This window comes from Amblyomma americanum, chromosome 5 (genome assembly GCF_052857255.1).
Source record: "Amblyomma americanum isolate KBUSLIRL-KWMA chromosome 5, ASM5285725v1, whole genome shotgun sequence".
NCBI classification, from domain to species: domain Eukaryota; kingdom Metazoa; phylum Arthropoda; class Arachnida; order Ixodida; family Ixodidae; genus Amblyomma; species Amblyomma americanum.
In genome coordinates this window covers 180,983,280-181,000,999 of record NC_135501.1, presented here as the reverse complement: position 1 = coordinate 181,000,999, position 17,720 = coordinate 180,983,280, and the positions used below count along the sequence as shown (strand labels likewise).

The 17,720-nt window shown below is 43.9% G+C and overlaps 1 protein-coding gene across 1 annotated transcript; it reads left to right on the top strand.

Moving 5' to 3' along the window:
* The first annotated feature begins 6,618 nt into the window (after window positions 1-6,618).
* Window positions 6,619-17,101, top strand: LOC144134434 (uncharacterized). Its single transcript, XM_077667349.1, has 8 exons — window positions 6,619-6,676; window positions 8,018-8,387; window positions 9,327-9,483; window positions 11,497-11,615; window positions 13,155-13,272; window positions 13,774-13,941; window positions 14,411-14,542; window positions 16,836-17,101. The coding sequence occupies exons 1-8, from the start codon at window positions 6,619-6,621 to the stop codon at window positions 17,001-17,003; spliced, it is 1,290 nt and encodes a 429-aa protein (XP_077523475.1). The 3' UTR covers window positions 17,004-17,101.
* The last annotated feature ends 619 nt before the right edge of the window (window positions 17,102-17,720 follow it).

Here is a 17,720-nt window from a genome sequence, read left to right as displayed (position 1 = left end):
CATTAATTTTAGGTCATCAGACTCCATTTCGACCAAGATCATGTAACCAGGTAAAACTTGAAGGACCTAATTCGACCTTTCTCTGTGCTACATACAACAGCCAAAGGAACTTTAGGCAGCGATCGTGTTTCATATTAGCAGTATGGTTTTTATCAACCTGTGCTTTAGGGCTTCGAGTGTGGTCTCTTTGAAGCATTTTACTCTCACCTGCTTACGACAACTTCGAAGCTATCTTATCAACAAAGCCTCCGAGAGCTATCCTTTGTGGAAAGGGTCGTTCGACCGCCGCCTTTTTTTAAAATGTTTTAGCGGGGAAGTTTTTGTTAGGCAGTAATTGATGTCAAAACGTCGTCTGCAACCAGTCAACTTGAAAAGTATGATAAAAAAAAGCTTGTGTCTTAGTAGTGAGTGCGTCACCTCTATCACTAAATTTCTGTGACGCGAACGAAGCCGGTGGTACACCCCCGCCCTAACTCAAGTGTACCTCACATGCTAGTGACACGCTCCAAACAGTAACGCTTAATTGATTGGATGTTTCAAGAGTGGCGCTAAGAACATGTTGCGCTTCTCATTTCCGTGCAGACGAAACCGGGTAAGTATTGAGACTACTACAATTGTTTCGCTGCGATGGTGAGGTTAAATAGTGAATCATCTGCGAGGTGGATATATTTCACGATGACAAAACAACCAAATATCCTGTGTTCTAACCCATTTAACGCAGTCGATAACGCACTTTCTTGTACACCTTAAGGTAACTATCTACCCATATTTCTTTAAAATAGTTCACCAACAAAATTTCGACAGAGTGAAGGAAATGCCCCAGAGGTACCCATTGTCACTGCAGTGCCACTAGCAAGACATAACATATTTTTGGGGTATTTTCCATCCAAGCGCAACGACTCAATTTGCTCATTAAGTCTGTGCTGACAGCAGCATCTGGCGCATGCTAGAATAAATAAAAAAAATTGATACCATATGCGCAACCGCCCTCCCATTTCCTAGCCATTGCGGTTTGATCAGTTGGTGGAGTGACTGCACCGGTGAGGCGTTGGTCACGGGTTCGAACCTCGGACCATGATGAAGTTTTCTTTTAACTTCATTGTTTCTGCAAGTTTTCCTTTGTAACCTTATAACTGCGATTTTGTGGGTGCTAATGAGTAATTAGTCTCATAAAAAAAATTCGCTTCACCTTGTAGAACGCCCCAAAACGTTGGACCAAAATTTAGTAGCGTAGCATTATGAAACAAGCCACAATAATAAGGGATAAGAACTTAACCGACATGTGCTTGCAGGGAAAAGTCACAGAACAGGACAATACTTGGTTTTTGTGTCATCATCAGCCTCCTCTGCCTGATTGCGGGAGCTGGGATTGCCATTGCACTTAGTGGTGAGTTTTTTCGTTTCGAGTTACTCATAGAAACTAAGCAACTGTTCTATAGAGCGTTCATGTAATAGAAGCTATGTCTGCCCTTGTGAAGTGGAACAAAACATTATCGCAGAAAGAAATAGCAAAACGAAAAATGTAATAAAAAAGACGGTAAAGAAGAAACTTCTTGTCGCTATAAAACAAAGTTATCGAATCGCTGTCTATGCTTGAGTTTAGAGCAGCGACGACAATACTTGAAGAGAAAGGACACGTAGAGAGAAAGCGTCCCACACGGAGAGGATGAATGGCACGATGTTTGAAAGATTCATGGTATTCTACTTCAGGTAGTTTCGTACCCACCTGGAGACATACTACCGTTTACGTCTACCGTTAAGCAGTTAAGGCGGTGTATGCAGAAATAGGTGCATTGAGAAATGGCAACTACTACTTATAATGTGCTAGGGATGGAGAGAATTTTAGTCTTTTAAGCTAATTCAGCACTTTTAGTAGGTAAATGATACCTCTGAGTGAGCTTCTTAGTATGGTCTTCTATTACTCGTATAAAAAAAAGCTTGTTACACCTACAAATAACCCCTCCTTCATCTGCAATGTCATAGGCATATTAATATTTAAATACCACATGACCCTCTGATCCTTGCAGCAATAATTTGGCGGATTTTTTAACCTAATATTTGCGACGACGGCGACACGTATTTATCGCTCCCCGCTAATTTGCAATCAAGGCCTCTTCGCGCTCACAGTCAGTCTGTTGCCACCGAATCTCTGGCGCTTCATTTCATGTCATAAACGCAGTGGAAAGACTTCGACAGGAGATAAAAGGAGCAGGAAAGTTGAAGTCGCTCAATGTGAAGAAGAGAGAAAGAATAAATATTTTTTCCAAACATAAAACGGCTAAAAACCTGCGCAGGTGGGAATCAGATCCCAGAAAATTTGGTTTCGAGGTTTTCTTATCGGCCTCGTGACACCTCTCCAAACTTGGTGCTTTGACCAGTCCTGTAAAAGCCAAACGGTGATACTCTGGTTGCCTAAGTATACCCCTTGGTTGTTCTACGTGTATTTTGCGCAGACTGGACGTTGCCTAAATGTTAATCTGCGCGAACGTGATGTGGGTAGGTGATGCGAAGCTGGCTGCGCAAAGAGTCACGCGCGGGAGCCACCCGTTGGGAACCGGCATGCTTGAACGATCAGACAGGTGTAGCTGCGCCAGTTGCCATATTGCGTAGCGCGGCGTTTGCTAGTGTGCCTTGTCGCAGCCATATAAAAAAAAAGCGTTCACCGAGTGCTGTTCAAAATTTGTTCTTATTTGTTGGGCTTCCCAGAAGGGACCGATATGTCAGAAAATTCGCTTTTCAGTCTTATCTGCGCCGTGACAACTAGCAAAACTTAGTGCTTTAAAAGCCGAACACCTTGAGTGCTTTACCCGGCATGCAAAGCAATACGGGCATGGTGAAACTTGCATTGCCAGCGTAGTCCGCTTAGTTGTGCTACGTTTATTTAGCGCAGACTTCACGTTGCCTAAATGATAATCTGCGCGAATATGATGTAAGTATATTTAATCTCTCAAAGTTGTTTCACGCACGAGCGCCACCGTTGTGAACTTGCATGCCTGAACTTGTCCAAAGGGGAACTTGAACATTACTGAAGTTGCGCAGATTACCATAATGGGTTGCGCACGACTTGCGCCTCGTTGCAGCCTTATAGCAATTACGGAGGTGGTGCCCAAAGTTTCTACTTATTTTTGGGCTCTTCAGCATAGAAATCATGCTCATTGTTGCTGACAAAAAAGTTCGTTTCAGAAAATTTTAATTGTGTCTGATATTCTCGTGTCCTCTTAACCCCTGCCCTGTCCAGCAGCAAAGTATCGCGCCTTCAAATTCAGTGGCCTCCTGGAAAATAATTGATGCGGGCTCTACATCTCCATTGGACTGCGCCTATGAGTAGCGGTTGTATTCGTCAAGAATGCTGCGTGCCTTGTGAGCCATGATACGCCGCAAGTTCATTAACCGTTAGCCACCATATCCTCGGCCGCCAAGTAAGATGTACCCGTGATTAGAATTATGTATACATGTGCGGGCGTAAATTAACAAATTAACTATAAATATATAAGCGCGATGACGGCTGCCTTTTTTAGGTTTCAATATTGTAAGAAACTGAACCGAAACCACTATCAGCATGGTGAGTTATCATATCCCAGTTATTTTTCAGCGACGAATTAAACGCGTTACTTGGCGCTGAATTTACAGCTCTCTGAACACGTAGTATTGAAATAACTTTCCCGCAACTTATTCCGTCTTAATACCGATTTTTTTGCCGATTTCTTCCACCCTCTCTCTATAAGGTGGCGATCAGGACGACGATGCGACCGGCTATGCACAGGAAGATGTACCCGCAAAGCCGCCGGTAAGCTGCTGTCTGTTTGTCCTGAATGCGCTCTCATAAAAGGAATACACCGACAGCAGAATCCTCAAGCTCAGCTTATGAAGCAAACTATGTGCAATCGAAAATTGTTCTCTTTGATTTTACTCGCACGAGACCCTTCGCTGAGAGGCAGAAGAATACCTTGGCCGCGTTTGAATGAAAAAGACGCTGTTTTGGCTGATAATACCGCTTTGAAAAAAACTCGCGAAGGGCAAATGAACTACCGACGACGCGTCTCAAGATACTTCAAGGCACAAGTTCCCGTTCGTTTTTTTTTGGCGCCCATAACTCAGCATAAACTGCACCGCCATTAACTTCATTACAGAGAGCACGCGGTTGTTTTGATTCTTGATGTCGTTACGTGAATCGAATTACGGGAAAACTTTAAACCCGGGTACCCCAGAAAGAATTGCGTTTTTTGCTGCCGTTAAAGCATTTACATGCGCTGAAGGATCAACGGAATCTATTTTTTCTATCAAAATATGTTGGGAGTCGTCGTCAGTCTATCCTTAAAAACGGTAATGCGCTTCTTATGTAGAAGGCTGAGCTGAAAATGTGTACGAGTGAATACATATCGAACATAAAGTGACGTTTGTTGCTTCAGCTCTGAAGGAGATGTGAGCCGCAAGCTATGCGGCTCATTACTACGTGGGCGTTTTTAGTCAGCTGCTGCCGAATTTCGGATAAATCCCGCCGCCTTGATGACGCTCGACAAAACTACCTGCATCCCGTAAGCCCACCCTTCAGTATGCCTACTGTAGGTTCTGAGGGCCCATAAAGAATAGCCACTTAGAACACGTGCAGTATATCGCAGACAATAGCTTTTTTTCTGCGCGTAAATTAGGTCTCAATATGACACTGCACGGTCTAATTTACTTTGTCTGCGCCTATGCACGACACCGCAAGAGTGATGGCTCGTCGGTGGTCGTGATAACTCGTGGACCAGTCGCACCGCCACCGACAACCACCCCAAGGACGAGGCCTACACGCAGGATGAGTGAGTTCACCAGGCCGAAGAAGGCTGAGCATCGGTGCCGGTATTGCCGGTGTAGCTTACTTTCCGTCACTAGTAATCTGAGGCAGCTGTTAGCCAGCGCCGCTTAGCCTTGTTGCCAAATCCGCTTCAATGCAAGGAATCGCTTTCTTTTTGTATAACTCATCCCAGAGATAAGGAACTGAGTCAAGGCGGAAATTTGGGCGAGTTGGTAAGTGTTCATTTTCGCTCACAGCGCAACAAGACGAAGGACTAGCACAAACAGCGCCTGTTTGTGCTAGTCCTTCGTCTTGTGTCCCGTTCGTGTTGCACTGAGAGCGAAAAAAAGGAACTGAGTCGCCTGGCAATTTTTTTATGTTATGGGTGACCTCTACCCGGACATCAAAGGAATCGGCGTCTCGATTCATCGCATATCGTTGATTACATAACCATTGGAAATATAAAGAGAGGCATCTCCAGAGTCAAGGAAATTTAAGAGCGCATTGATGTGATAAAAGCACTATTTCGGGAAAATATGCAATCCATTAGAGCTTTTCTACCGCCTTCAAAAATTGAAAACAAGGATTGGGCTTTCCTTTATTAAATGTTATGTTTCTCGAAAGAAACTGTAAAATTGTCCGCATGAAACGTTTTCACAGCAAGGTTACCCCATCTTTCACCGTAAACCTGTAAGGTAATGCATCCACATGCATTGCAAGCGCCGCGCAGCAGCGTAGTAGTCTAACGGCACACCGCATAGCAGAAGTGGTCCTCAGATCGAACCTTTGCTAGCACTATGCACATATTCTACAGCAAGAAATGCCTTGTAACGCTCTTGTCATGCGTCATGTACTGTAAAACCGGCGAACTACACCTCTCCTGATGATTCCTGTTAATGGTATTCATAATGGCTAAGTCTGTACCATGAATCGTGCACTGTTCCCGATATAAGGTTAGGGTGATCCGTACTTCAGCTACATTCCGTTCAAAACTATCAAGAGTTAGACACTTGCACCCGTCAATAGTAGAGTGCAATCGACACTGCTGGACCCTTAACCTTTGAAAAACTGTTCAACAAATGAAAATCTTTTGCGCACAAATCTTGGCTCACCTGGCGTAAGGCTTTCAGTGTGACATTTTAAAGGTAACAGGTTCGAAATGAAACTTTGTTTGCATAGAATACTGGTTTATAAAGAAGTTATGCTCTCCTAAAAAAAATTCTTTGGGTTCAGCTGACGACAGCTCTACTAGCGTCGGTGCCGATGATTACATTAATCCCCTTTCTATGTACGACAGTTCCTGTTAAAAACGTGTGCTGAGCCGTACTGATAACAGCCTATAGATCACCGTTGTACCGATGGCCATGTAGGGAGGCAAGTATAGTTTCGTACACATCCCATGCTCCCCGGTTGTCTCAGTAACGAGCTGCATCGAATTTAGTGAGGCTTTTAAAACAAAATCCAGGGGACAGTATTGACTTACGAATTATATAATGGCTGATACGCACGTCGCAATGGCAGGCCGTCTGCACGATAATAAACCCAACTTGTATTCACCAGTTGGCCTGGTGCAAAGCATGATTAAAAATCTTTTCTTTTGGCCTCCGCTTATTAGGCCGCCGAAGTATTTAAGACTTGCCGGGGATGATGGGCTCATTTTTGCCGCTTCAAGATTACTTTGATGTATATGATGAACTGTCCTATCACAGCACCATGTTTAGATCTATGCCTGAGCCACGTCTTAATTTTTGAAAGCAAAGTGTTACAGCTGATCCTTACTGTACGGCCTAAAAGAACCATTGCGAAAGTCAGCTTTTCTAATAACCCTATGCCCCCTGAACATGCCAGACGTGATTGCCAGGAGCCGACTCAAAAGTATGACACCTGAAAAAACCGCGCGTAAGCGATAATGTGCACAAGAATACGTTAACCTGTACATATCCGCTCGCAAATCGGATCGTTGGGGCATGCACTGCAATGTGAAAAGAACCAAGTTTTAATTTGCGCCGAGCAATGGATGCCATATTATAGTTTCCCGGACCCCCTTCCTGCCTACTTGAATTTTTTTTCATGCCAGCAGCAGGAACACATTCCAAATATTACAGCAATTCATCAATTATGCTGAACGGCTGCAGTTACACAGAAATGATTATGAAGGACCAAGTGCAGTACATAAGACCGTTTAGTGGCTACGATCTTCGGCAGTTTTTTTACGTGTTCTTTCAACGAAATGACATTTTGCTTTTATGGCTCTACAGAAAACACCAAACAACCCAGATCTGTGATGCCATGACGTTCTTGCAAACGTGCTATTTAGGTCTCGTAGTACAGTGTTGTTTATTGTCAAAAGCGAAAGAAGGCTACAGATCTTAGCCACCCAAATGTAAAGTTTGGCAGCGCTGCATCGCATAAATGCAAAGATTCCTGGGAACACGTATATTGTTCGACTAGGTCCGAAAGGTCAGAATAGGACTGTACGGTATGGTCACTGCGTAAAGCTATCGCATGTTACTATGTAATATCTCCTATAATGTTTGCACTAGCATTTAATCTGCGTCGCGCCAGAGGGAGTGCCTTAATTTAACATTTTGTTCGCTTATATCGTAGCGCACAAGCAAGCCGGTATAGCTCAACCATATACAGAGAGACTCGACCGTTGAAGGCACTTATTAGGCCGAGCTCATTGCCTTCAATTGCTTGCTTTATAATAGAAAATGCTTTTTGTTCCTTCACCATCGAAACATCAGTAATGGGCATCAAGGGAAAATTCTGGTTAAGAAGTTACCCACGTTGACCGAGAAATGCCATCTCGGGAAATAAGTATATAGCAATGCCTGCATGTCTGGATATTCACTATTTAGTGTAACTCTACGGTTTTTCCTTCTCGCATTTTAAGGCAAAATTTAGTTTACCTCACCTCCTCCGAACTAACGAAAAAGGTCTCAGTAGTTCATTTAAGCTTATAAGTCTTTCTTTTAGATTAACGGAGGTTAAAACACTGTTTCACGTTAATGACATTATTCAGTACCAAAGCAAATTATAAGCTTCCTGCAAGCACATAAACGATTCCGCTCAAAATTGATGCTTCTTCTAGTATCAGTCCTCGAACAAATTTAAAGAGTTTTCGGCGAAACAAAGATAATGTGATGGTATGAATAGGAATTTATTCTCATGGTAGTCACTTATTTCGGTGTAAATGTTGGAGGCTCACGACGCCTCCAATTAAAACCGCGCGTGCAGCCTCGAGTACCGCGTCCACTACGACGCCTACTACCACCGCGAGCACGACGACGACGACTACGACAACAACAACAACAACAACAACAACAACGACTACGACAACTACAACAACGACTACGACTACGACAACGACAACGACTACAAAGAAGCCCAAGACGCCACCGCCACTTCTGTGCTCAGTGGGGTTCGTCGCGTCTGCGCTTCACGTGTCGTACCCTCCGGACGGAGCCTGCGACATCCTGATCTACACGCATGTGAGAGTGGGCAACGGGATTATCCTCGCTGTGGACACAGCGATCACATTTGAATCATTCAAGAACGAATGCAGGCTCTACACGGAGACGAAATGTGGCCTCTCCTTCGATGTCCGGTAAGTCTGTGCAAGAAGTAACTCCACTAAATAGTCTTACATTCGCGAGCATTTACTAAAGAGCTTAAAGGGACATCAGCTGCGGTTCCGGTAGTTTCATGTATTAAGCAAGGGTGCTGCCCTCAAGGCGCAGTTTATTCTGAGTTCATAATAATAATAATAATTGGTTTTTGGGGAAAGGAAATGGCGCAGTATCGGTGTCATATATCGGCGGACACCTGAACCGCGCCGTAAGGGAAGGGATTCGCTCCTCACAGTTTAAATTCAATTGAAATGTATTAATGCCTCAACAGTTTTTCCAGGTTTCAAGCAAACCATTAAGCTAATTTGCCAAGATCTAACGTGAACGGTAATTTTTAACTAGCGTGCACAAAATTTCGAACCAAGAGTTACAATGTTCTCAAACTGTAACACTGAAATACGAGAATTACTGGAAACAACTCTAATTAGGTTGTTAACGTAATTTCACTCCCGAAGGCAGGCACGAAGCTTCTTATCACAGGATATCTTTCGTTGCAATTTCAAGGATATCTTATCTAAGATAGGATATGATTGCCAATGTCTGGTCCCACACGATGGTGCGCATATCTTAAGTGTGGGACAAAAAAAACGATTGCGTAGAAAACACTTGCATCAGCGGTGGAAACAAGAGTGAATTAGAGAAATATTTTACCGATACATAAGCCATTTTTTTTCTAAAGAGGAATATGCAAGATTAAATTCATGGAATTTTGCCGGTGATACGAGAAAGTCAACCATAGACACCTCAAAACATGCTTTCAAAAATGCAAGTAATATAATACTTGGAAGTTAACATTATGAGTCGGCAGCTTCGTAGAAATGCCAAGGCTAGTTCGTCACCAAGATGTGCAGAAGCTTGCGCAAGGTTTAGCGTTTATAGGCGCAGTAAGTAATTAAAATTTCGCCTATTTTGTACAGGTATTTAAAAGATGACATGTTCACAAAGACAGAAACGCGTGACACCATGACAGGCTGGAAGCGTGCAGGTCTTATTCACCACTACGCCATCATGAACATCCACCAAGAGAAAGACATCGCCACAAAGTACGCGCAGGACGCCGGCGCTACTATCAAGGTAAGGTGGTTGCTTTTAGTGTAGTGAAGAATGTCGATTACAAAAGGAGAGCTTGTTTGTCTACAATGGTAGGTGTATTCAGGGCTTATGCATGTGGCAGAGTCAGCGGAAACAGGTGCCGTTGGACAAATGTCGCTGAAAAATTGTTACTGTTCTTTTCAGTTAAATTCGTGGCCTATTAATTGTTAGGACGAGATTGGGTGGTCTTGAGACAACGTGTATGTCCCTCAGAGGCTTTAACAGTATATATGTGGGACAGGATGATATTACTGAAAACTAGTTAGTGGAAAGGGGAAGTCGAAAGGGAACGAAGGTTTTATTACTACTGGAGGGTCCTGGTTATTACTACAGAGAGGAAGTGGTTCCCTACATCCACAAGATCACCCACAACTTAAAAAAGGTGGCAAATCGGTTTGACGTGCTGGTGGTTTTTTCAGCACCCAGGAAACTCGCTCAACTTTGCGGCCGCATCACATGCGAAGGCAAAAAAGGGGGCAGTCAAAAGAACCACGAAAAATGTTTTATTAAGTGCGCCATGAACGTTGTTTATAAGATTCCCCTGTCTTGTGGCAAAGTGTACATCGGGCAGACGGGGCGATGCGTTAAGGACCGACTCAGGGAGCATAAAAGAGACCTGGCTTATAGGGAGCGCACGAATCTTGTTGGCCACTGCATTGCTTGCAGAGCTTGTGAACCACGTTTCCGTTGCGTGTCAGTCCTAGGCAGAAGTAAGCAAAAAACCGCTCGCGAAACCTTGCAGGCATTTTTTATAATAAAATCTGGATCATATTGCGTGAGTGACACTTCAGTTGCCTTGTATAACGCTGAAGACAATTTCCTATCTCGCCTAGTGCGATGACTTTTTTCCTTGGCAGTTTCCAAGTGTCTTGTTTGGCAGCGTCTGCGCAGGCCTGTGGTTTTATATATGCCGTCGTGGTTCCCTCAATAAATCAGTTGCAAGTTAGTGCTCGTGTTTGTCTCTGTTCTCTCTGTCCCTGTCTTGGTTGCGATAAAAATATGTATAATTTGTCACAAATCCAACTAGCCCAACATCTAACTCTTTTAAAGCTAAGTATTCGGGCAAAGGATCATATAGCAACATTTTATGCTATATTAGTTCACCGCTTTATTGGCAACGACCGCTAGTAGCAAAGACAGAAGACATTTCATAAATTCTGAAGTGACACCAAAGTGAAGGGTTTTTAACCACTAAATAAATAAGTATAACTTTCGCCGCATACTTCTTACAATATTTCTTCCAGAGATAACTAAGTCTAATAAGTCTGAGTTCACAATTTCGTACTTTAAACAGTTAATCAAGGAAAAAAACACAGCGAAAGCGTCCCTTGCTGGCAACGAGTGCCCCTTGCGCCTAGAATACTTCATATTGTCTTATCGTGTTTACAAACTTGAAAACGACAAGGCTACCCGGCATGTCGGGACATTACGACGACATTCATCTTTCAATGCACGAAATGTTTTTTTTATTACTCCTTTGCGTGATCAAATCGCTCGCAAAGCTAATTTGGTTGTCGAGAATAAAGTATCTTTATACCCGCCATAAATCTTTGGGTGCTTGTTTAAGCCTTGAAAATCCTTGAAACTCTTAGTTATGAAGATTCAGAAGCGAGTGTAGGATTTAGACCCACCAACATCTGCCAAGGCAGGGCACCGCTGCTATCTGCTAATTATTACAATGATACCGAGGAAGAGCGTAACTTGAAATAAATTCCAACGAAGGGCAAATCACGGATTTTGAAAACAACTGTTTTGCTCCAACAAACTCTTTCAGAATATATTTAGAAGCATCTGGCTGGATATCACTCCGCCACTCAAAAAATTAAAAGAATTCGACAAAACTCTTCTGTAGCGAGTCCAGTAGCGCATTCTGTAGAATTCTGTAGCGAGTACGGTATCTCCACATATTCAGAGTTGTCGGATTGTTCCTGCTTCTTTTCTTGCTCACCCGCTGGGAAAAAGTGTATAGTTACGAAACGCGCACTGCATTTCCAGACTCTGCGAAATTTCCTTGGAAGCGACAGAAGTGAAGGAAAAATTATTATTGGAATTGGCTTTTGGCAGTACCCGGACGGCTCTAACTCCATTTCATACCTTGCCGAGAACACAGCGACGTGAGTAAGGTGCAGAAGGAATGTATGTGTGGGTGTATGTGGCGGTACATGTGCAGGTGTATGTGTGGGAAACAGCGCTGTGCGAACTGAAACGCTAAAGCATGCGAATAAATGAGTTTTTTTTTTCTCGTTCACAGTTTCTGATGTGTCTTCGTGTCGCGAACTATGCGCATCGTAGGAGTCTACCATTTCTCATGGGCCACGTCAACGTCACCATTTTAAGCCGTTAGTGCTAAGCGGTTGCATGTTTATATTTTCGCAAAGGATTCTGTCAACACATGCCCTGAAAGGAAACAGTAATTTTTGTGAAGATGGTTTATGGTTTATGAGGTTTTAACGTCCCAAAGCGACTCAGGCTATCAGGGACGCCGTAGTGAAGGGCTCCGGAAATTTCGACCACCTGGGGATCTTTAACGTGCACTGACATCGCACAGTACACGGGCCTCTTGAATTTAACGTCCATCGAAATTCGACCGCCGCGGCCGGGATCGAACCCGCGTCTTTCGGGCTATAGATGCCGAGCGCCATAACCACTCAGCCACCGCGGCGGCTACAGCGGCGTTGGAATGAGAGTTTAGATTAATACTCACTACCAAAGATGGAATTTACAGTTATGAAGTTTGAACAAAGCCTTTTTCAAATAAAAAATTGGAAGCGGCTTAACTTGGCTAACCCTGGGATTCAGCGAAAAGCAGGAACGAAGCGTCTGAGGCTCGTGCATGGCACCTCCGCTACACGCTCGCGACAGCCGTTCTATATATACCCACACGACCACGTGTCTATGGCGTAATATCACATGGTTTTACGACACCCCCATCGATTGTCATCACGTGGCTTCACATCACCCCATGGGATGTTCTTAAGGTCAAAGGTCAACCTAAAGGTCACCTAATGTCAGAGGTAAATATCAACTAAAGGTTATGAGTCAAGGTAAGGGTCATGGGTTCGACACCGCAACTGTACCACATATGGTCATACGCGGCTAACGTGGGTAGGCTGAAGGTCATTCAAGGTCATTCTCCGGCCTACGCGTCGACTGCTTTACCTACCGTAGTGAAGCTTTGCCCTTCAATATCCAGTTAAAACAACGTTAAACCCGCATAATTCGTTTCAAACGAATCCCTCCGCTTAATAAAGTTCACATTTCCGCCTGTCTGCACAATGACAGTAAGCGTAAGCACCCCGAGCGCCGGCGAGCGCTGGCTTTTCCAGTTGATGATTTCACCTTTGCTCTAGACTAAGAAACTAAACTTCTGGAAGCATTGCATTAGGTCTACGTACCAATTCCTCACGGAAACACTTACTGCGGAACTACCGCAATTATGTGCATTGCTCTGGGCAGAAAGCGACAGATTTAACGTTGCCTTTGTTACTGATGCCGAACAAAGTTTACTAATATAGTGCTTCACTGACCACTGTAAGCCATTTTTTTATCTGCGAACAAAACTTGTTCTTTTATGTTAGCGTGTACGCGAAGCCGTATCCAAAGACATTCTTTTCGGATACTCTACTCATGTGTCGCCGTTCATCCGTGCGCAGGACCGATGTAGACATCCTGGTGATAATCACCAGCATTCTGCAGTTGACCAAGGCCGGGGAATGCACCACTTTGCCGCCGAACGCGTGGAAGACCAAGTCCAACTTGTTACTTTCCATGGTGAGCCCAGCCAGCAAAGTCCCAAACTGCATAGACCCCATCCTGGCGCTGCAGAGCATTTAGCACAACGCACACATGCATTTGTCCTTGTACCTAACAAGTGTGTGTTTCTGGGAACAGCGTGAAATATTCCTAAGGTTCATTTGTTCCAAAGAGAGAAAAAAGGTATCCGGAAACGCACAACTCCGCGGCGAGCGCTGGTATTTTCCGAAATCAGAATTAGCCAGAATCTGTTTTAATTTAGTATTGACGTTTTATTAGCACAGTAAACTGAACAAAGCGCATGATGTTCGCAGGAAGTGAGTATGCAACATCCGCTGATGACCAGCTGCAGTGCGTGCGGCCGCCCTTATTCGCTGCACTGTCATTGCTATACGTACTCTAATTGCAGATACCTGAGAGAAAGAGGATAGTCATCGGCAAATACGTGGCCACCGCTGCTATAACGACCAACAAATAAACGTATCATGGTGTGTAAAATTCTATACCGAATATTCGCAGGAAAAGGCACTGCCAATGGCCGATGAGAACTTCGGGGTAGAAGGGCTGACCGTTGCCTTCTCCTTCCAAATGGGAGTGCTGATATACCGCATGGCTAAGCGCGCCGATGATGCCGCCGCCAACATGTACAAGCCGTGCAAGTCAAAGCAGGTTTCGGACTACACACAGGCAAGTTACCTCCGTCGGCCGTCGGCGCAACCCCCTTAGTATCTCGCTGCTTTCAGGCAGGAGGAGGAAAGCGCGAACCACTTCCGTCCGGGCTAATTGAGAAACCTCCGCTGAAGCCGTAACTCCGTCCACCTTCCGTTGGGAACGTAACTAAGGGAAGAATTGGCGCTAGTGTCGGTATTAAAGGACAAGGTCTAACCGCAAGAAGGTTCTGAAAGGAGAAACGTTCTCTCGCTCTCTCTCTCTCAGTATCTATCCCTTTAAAATTTCTGACCCGCTTGCCCGTTGTAACCGCCACTCATCCTTCTCACGAATACGCACGGTATTATTGGTTTTCCTGACATTTCTCTATTCACGCGTAAAACTACAAACTTTCTGCATTTTTTTACTTGAAATGCGCATAAAGGAAGTACTGAGCAACTAGAAATAATTCGTTTGTTGTAATGGATGTATGTTAACCCTCCTTCAGGCATGCGATGGAACAGAAGAACTTATGAACAGTGAAAGGATCGCTGTTGGCACAAGCGACTTGGAGTCGCAATCTAAGATCCTAAAGGTCGACCTCTTCTCCTACGACACGCCGGGGTTCATGAAGGAGAAGGTGAGATAATTCTTGTTTCTATGGGACCAACACCACTAGCTTCTTAGAAATAAAACCGCACGTGGCATATTTGAGGCGAAAGCCTTTAATGGCTCATCGTTGTCCGTCCGTCCGTCCGTCCGTCCTTCAAATCTGTCACAATATGACGTCGTCAATGACATAATCGCTATAACTCTTATACTCTAAGATGGTTGATTAGTCATTAGTTAATTATTCATATGTTAGGAAATAAGTAAGAAACAAAAATAAAGAAGTTTATAATAAATAAATAAACATTGAAGCAGGAAACTCAAGAAGAAATTTTAAGAATAAATAAAAATAAATAAGTATAAAGAAAACAAAAATAAAAGTAAATAGAATATTTAAAAACAAATAACAGCAAAGCGAACACAAAAACCAAAAATAAGCAAATAAAAATTAAAAAGAAAATAAAAATTAAACAAAAGAGGAAAAAATGCTATGCCTACAGGCGCCGTGGAAATGAACCCGCGTTCTAGAAAGTTCCATGCTTTCGCACTGCTGCACGTAAGCAGACTTAAGTGCCCTCAGAATTTTTTTTCTTTGGACCGAGAAGCAATCGGTTCAATAGTAGTGCTTTGTTGCTTTATTCGTGAGACACGCCTCCATTGCGATTCACATAATCCCGATTTTAAAAACCATCAAGGGACAGGAGCCGAAAGAGAGTTGAATCGAGCAGCTTACGAGAATTTGCCCCCCACGATGTGTGCCAGTACGTCAGCAATCGCAATGCCAAGCCGTTTTTCTTTAATTTACCTTTGCAACCCCTGATTACACGTGACTTCAGGCCGTCTTTGACCAGCCCTTATTGAAAAGGTTTATAGAAAGTATATAGTTAAGTAAATAAGTAAGTAAGTAAGTAGACCGTTTATAAGCACTGGAGCCAGTAAAATCTGCAAATGACCAGAAAAGCAAATGCACGATACCCACTGCTCGACTACATTCTTGCGCGCAGCTAATCATTCGTATAGTTATTTCTTCTTTCTATTCATATTCTATAGAATGTCTATAGACAGGTCTACTAAAAGTGTATCGCCATAAATCTATAGATTCTCTATAGGATTTGTATTTGCTATTGACTGTTCTGTAGGGTTTGTCTATTATAGTCTTTATAAACATAAGTGTATGGGCAGTCTATAGACTGTCTCAAGAAATGTTTGTAAGGTAGTGACTCAATTTTCTCGACCTCATTTCTAAGCCACCCCGGGAATTGTCATTTACCGTTGGTGCCGGCGAAACTAGCTTACTTAACATTGCCCTCTGTCCCCCGTTTTTTGCAGTTGACATTATTTCATATGAGCGCAGCAAAAATTCACAAATTTTACCAAAAGGCACATTGGCACCGTTTCTAAGTACCGGAGCCAGTAAAATCTCCAAATAATAATAATAATAATAATAATAATTGGTTTTTTGGGGAAAGGAAATGGCGCAGTATCTGTCTCATATATCTTTGGACACCTGAACCGCGCCGTAAGGGAAGGAATAAAGGAGGGAGTGAAAGAAGAAAGGAAGAATAGGTGCCGTAGTGGAGGGCTCCGGCATAATTTCGACCACCTGGGGATCTTGAACGTGCACTGACATCGCAAAGCACACGGGCGCCTTAGCGTTTTTCCTCCATAAAACGCTAAGGCGCCAAATAACCAGAAAAGAAAATCCAGGACACCCACTGCTCGACCAAGTACTGGCGCGCAGCTAATCATTTGTATCTTCGTCCTTATAAAAAGCGAGGAAATCCACTTGTATCGGTGGCTGCAAAGATACAAACCGTTTGATTGTTAGTCTTTAGTTCTTTTTTATATGTTATTTGCGGTAGCAATAGAAGATCCATCGGGGAAAAAAGTGGCATCCGGTTGATTTCGTCATTTCCTTATTGGTCGACCCAGTGTGACGGCACAGATGACGTCATCAAGAAGGTAGGAAAAGGCAAATAGAGGGGGAACGGAAAGGATTTAAAATGGCGGAAAAATATATAGGGCGGGAAAATTGGTTTATGAGCACATTGTATGATGCGCAAAAGGAGTCTAATGATATTCCGAGTTCTCAACAAGAAATATATTTCAAGTTTTCGCCTGTGTCCTATTGCTTTGAGTTCATGCTGCGTCTTCGTATGTTACGGGGCACTCGAGATTATGCGACTATTGGAAGAGGTCGCGCTCGTCTTCTCCGCTTAGTTTCCCGCCTACTAGGCCTCGTCTTAGGGGACATTGCTGACAAATTTATTATTGTGCAAACTGAACCAGACACTACCTTTACTTAAAGTCCCCACTTTGTGCAGGCGAAGCTCGTCATGCAGACGCGAGGAATCCGGACCAACTTCACCTGGTTCTTGTTCAACGTGCACCTTTCGGACACCTCAATGCACTGCTTGCCTCATGGTCCGTTTGAACGGCTGATGGGATTCAGGGAGTTCTTCCATAAAGAATGGAGGCGCCGGAACCCATGAGAAAGAAGCTTCGGCCATTTGGGACATGTACGACTCGAGGTCGACGTCAGCGCGTGCTTTGCCACACACTCCTTAGGCGAGGTGTCTGTTTTAAAAGCCAGGGGAGACGTGAGCGAAAAGTGAAAAGGGCTGAAAAAAAGTAGAAAGAACTGTGAAGCGAGATAGGCTTCATTTATTCAGGCAATTTGGTGACTAGCCGGCTGTGCGAACCTATTTATCTGAAATATTTTAAATACGTGTTGTGTAGAAGCATGCAGAGCTGTTCTTTGGTGCTCGTGGTCATGGTCATGATGGTCATGGTCGAAACCATGACTACGACTTCGAATAACGTGATGTACCTCAGCAGCCCCGACCGCACTCAGGAGTATGCCACCGCCGATTGCTGTTTGAGAAAAATTGCTCCAAGGTTAGTGACGGGCCTCCCCAGACTGTTTCTCTCGAACCAGCAGCACGACAAAAGCTTTTGAGCGGCATGTGGTTGCAACTCACGGAATAATACCTGCGGCCATGCGTTCCCAGGTTCTCTCTTAAGTGTTAAACGCCGTGTACATACCTGACAATGCCTAAATCAGCAACTTGCATAGTCTTCGCGAAGTGCCATATGACCTCGCGTGAATATACGAGCGAGGCCGGGGAATGTAATAGAATAGCTCCCATTATCATTTGTCAAGTGCAGTTCAGTTACACGGCAATCTTGACATAGGTGCCATTTCTACC

Excerpts from the sequence above, each read along its gene's own strand:
- LOC144134434 (XM_077667349.1), top strand. The coding sequence starts at position 6,619 with ATGCCAGACGTGATTGCCAGGAGCCGACTCAAAAGTATGACACCTGAA. Across the intron at positions 8,388-9,326 it reads GGCCTCTCCTTCGATGTCCG|GTATTTAAAAGATGACATGT; the intron begins GTAAGTCTGTGC and ends TATTTTGTACAG. Across the intron at positions 13,273-13,773 it reads CCAACTTGTTACTTTCCATG|GAAAAGGCACTGCCAATGGC; the intron begins GTGAGCCCAGCC and ends GAATATTCGCAG.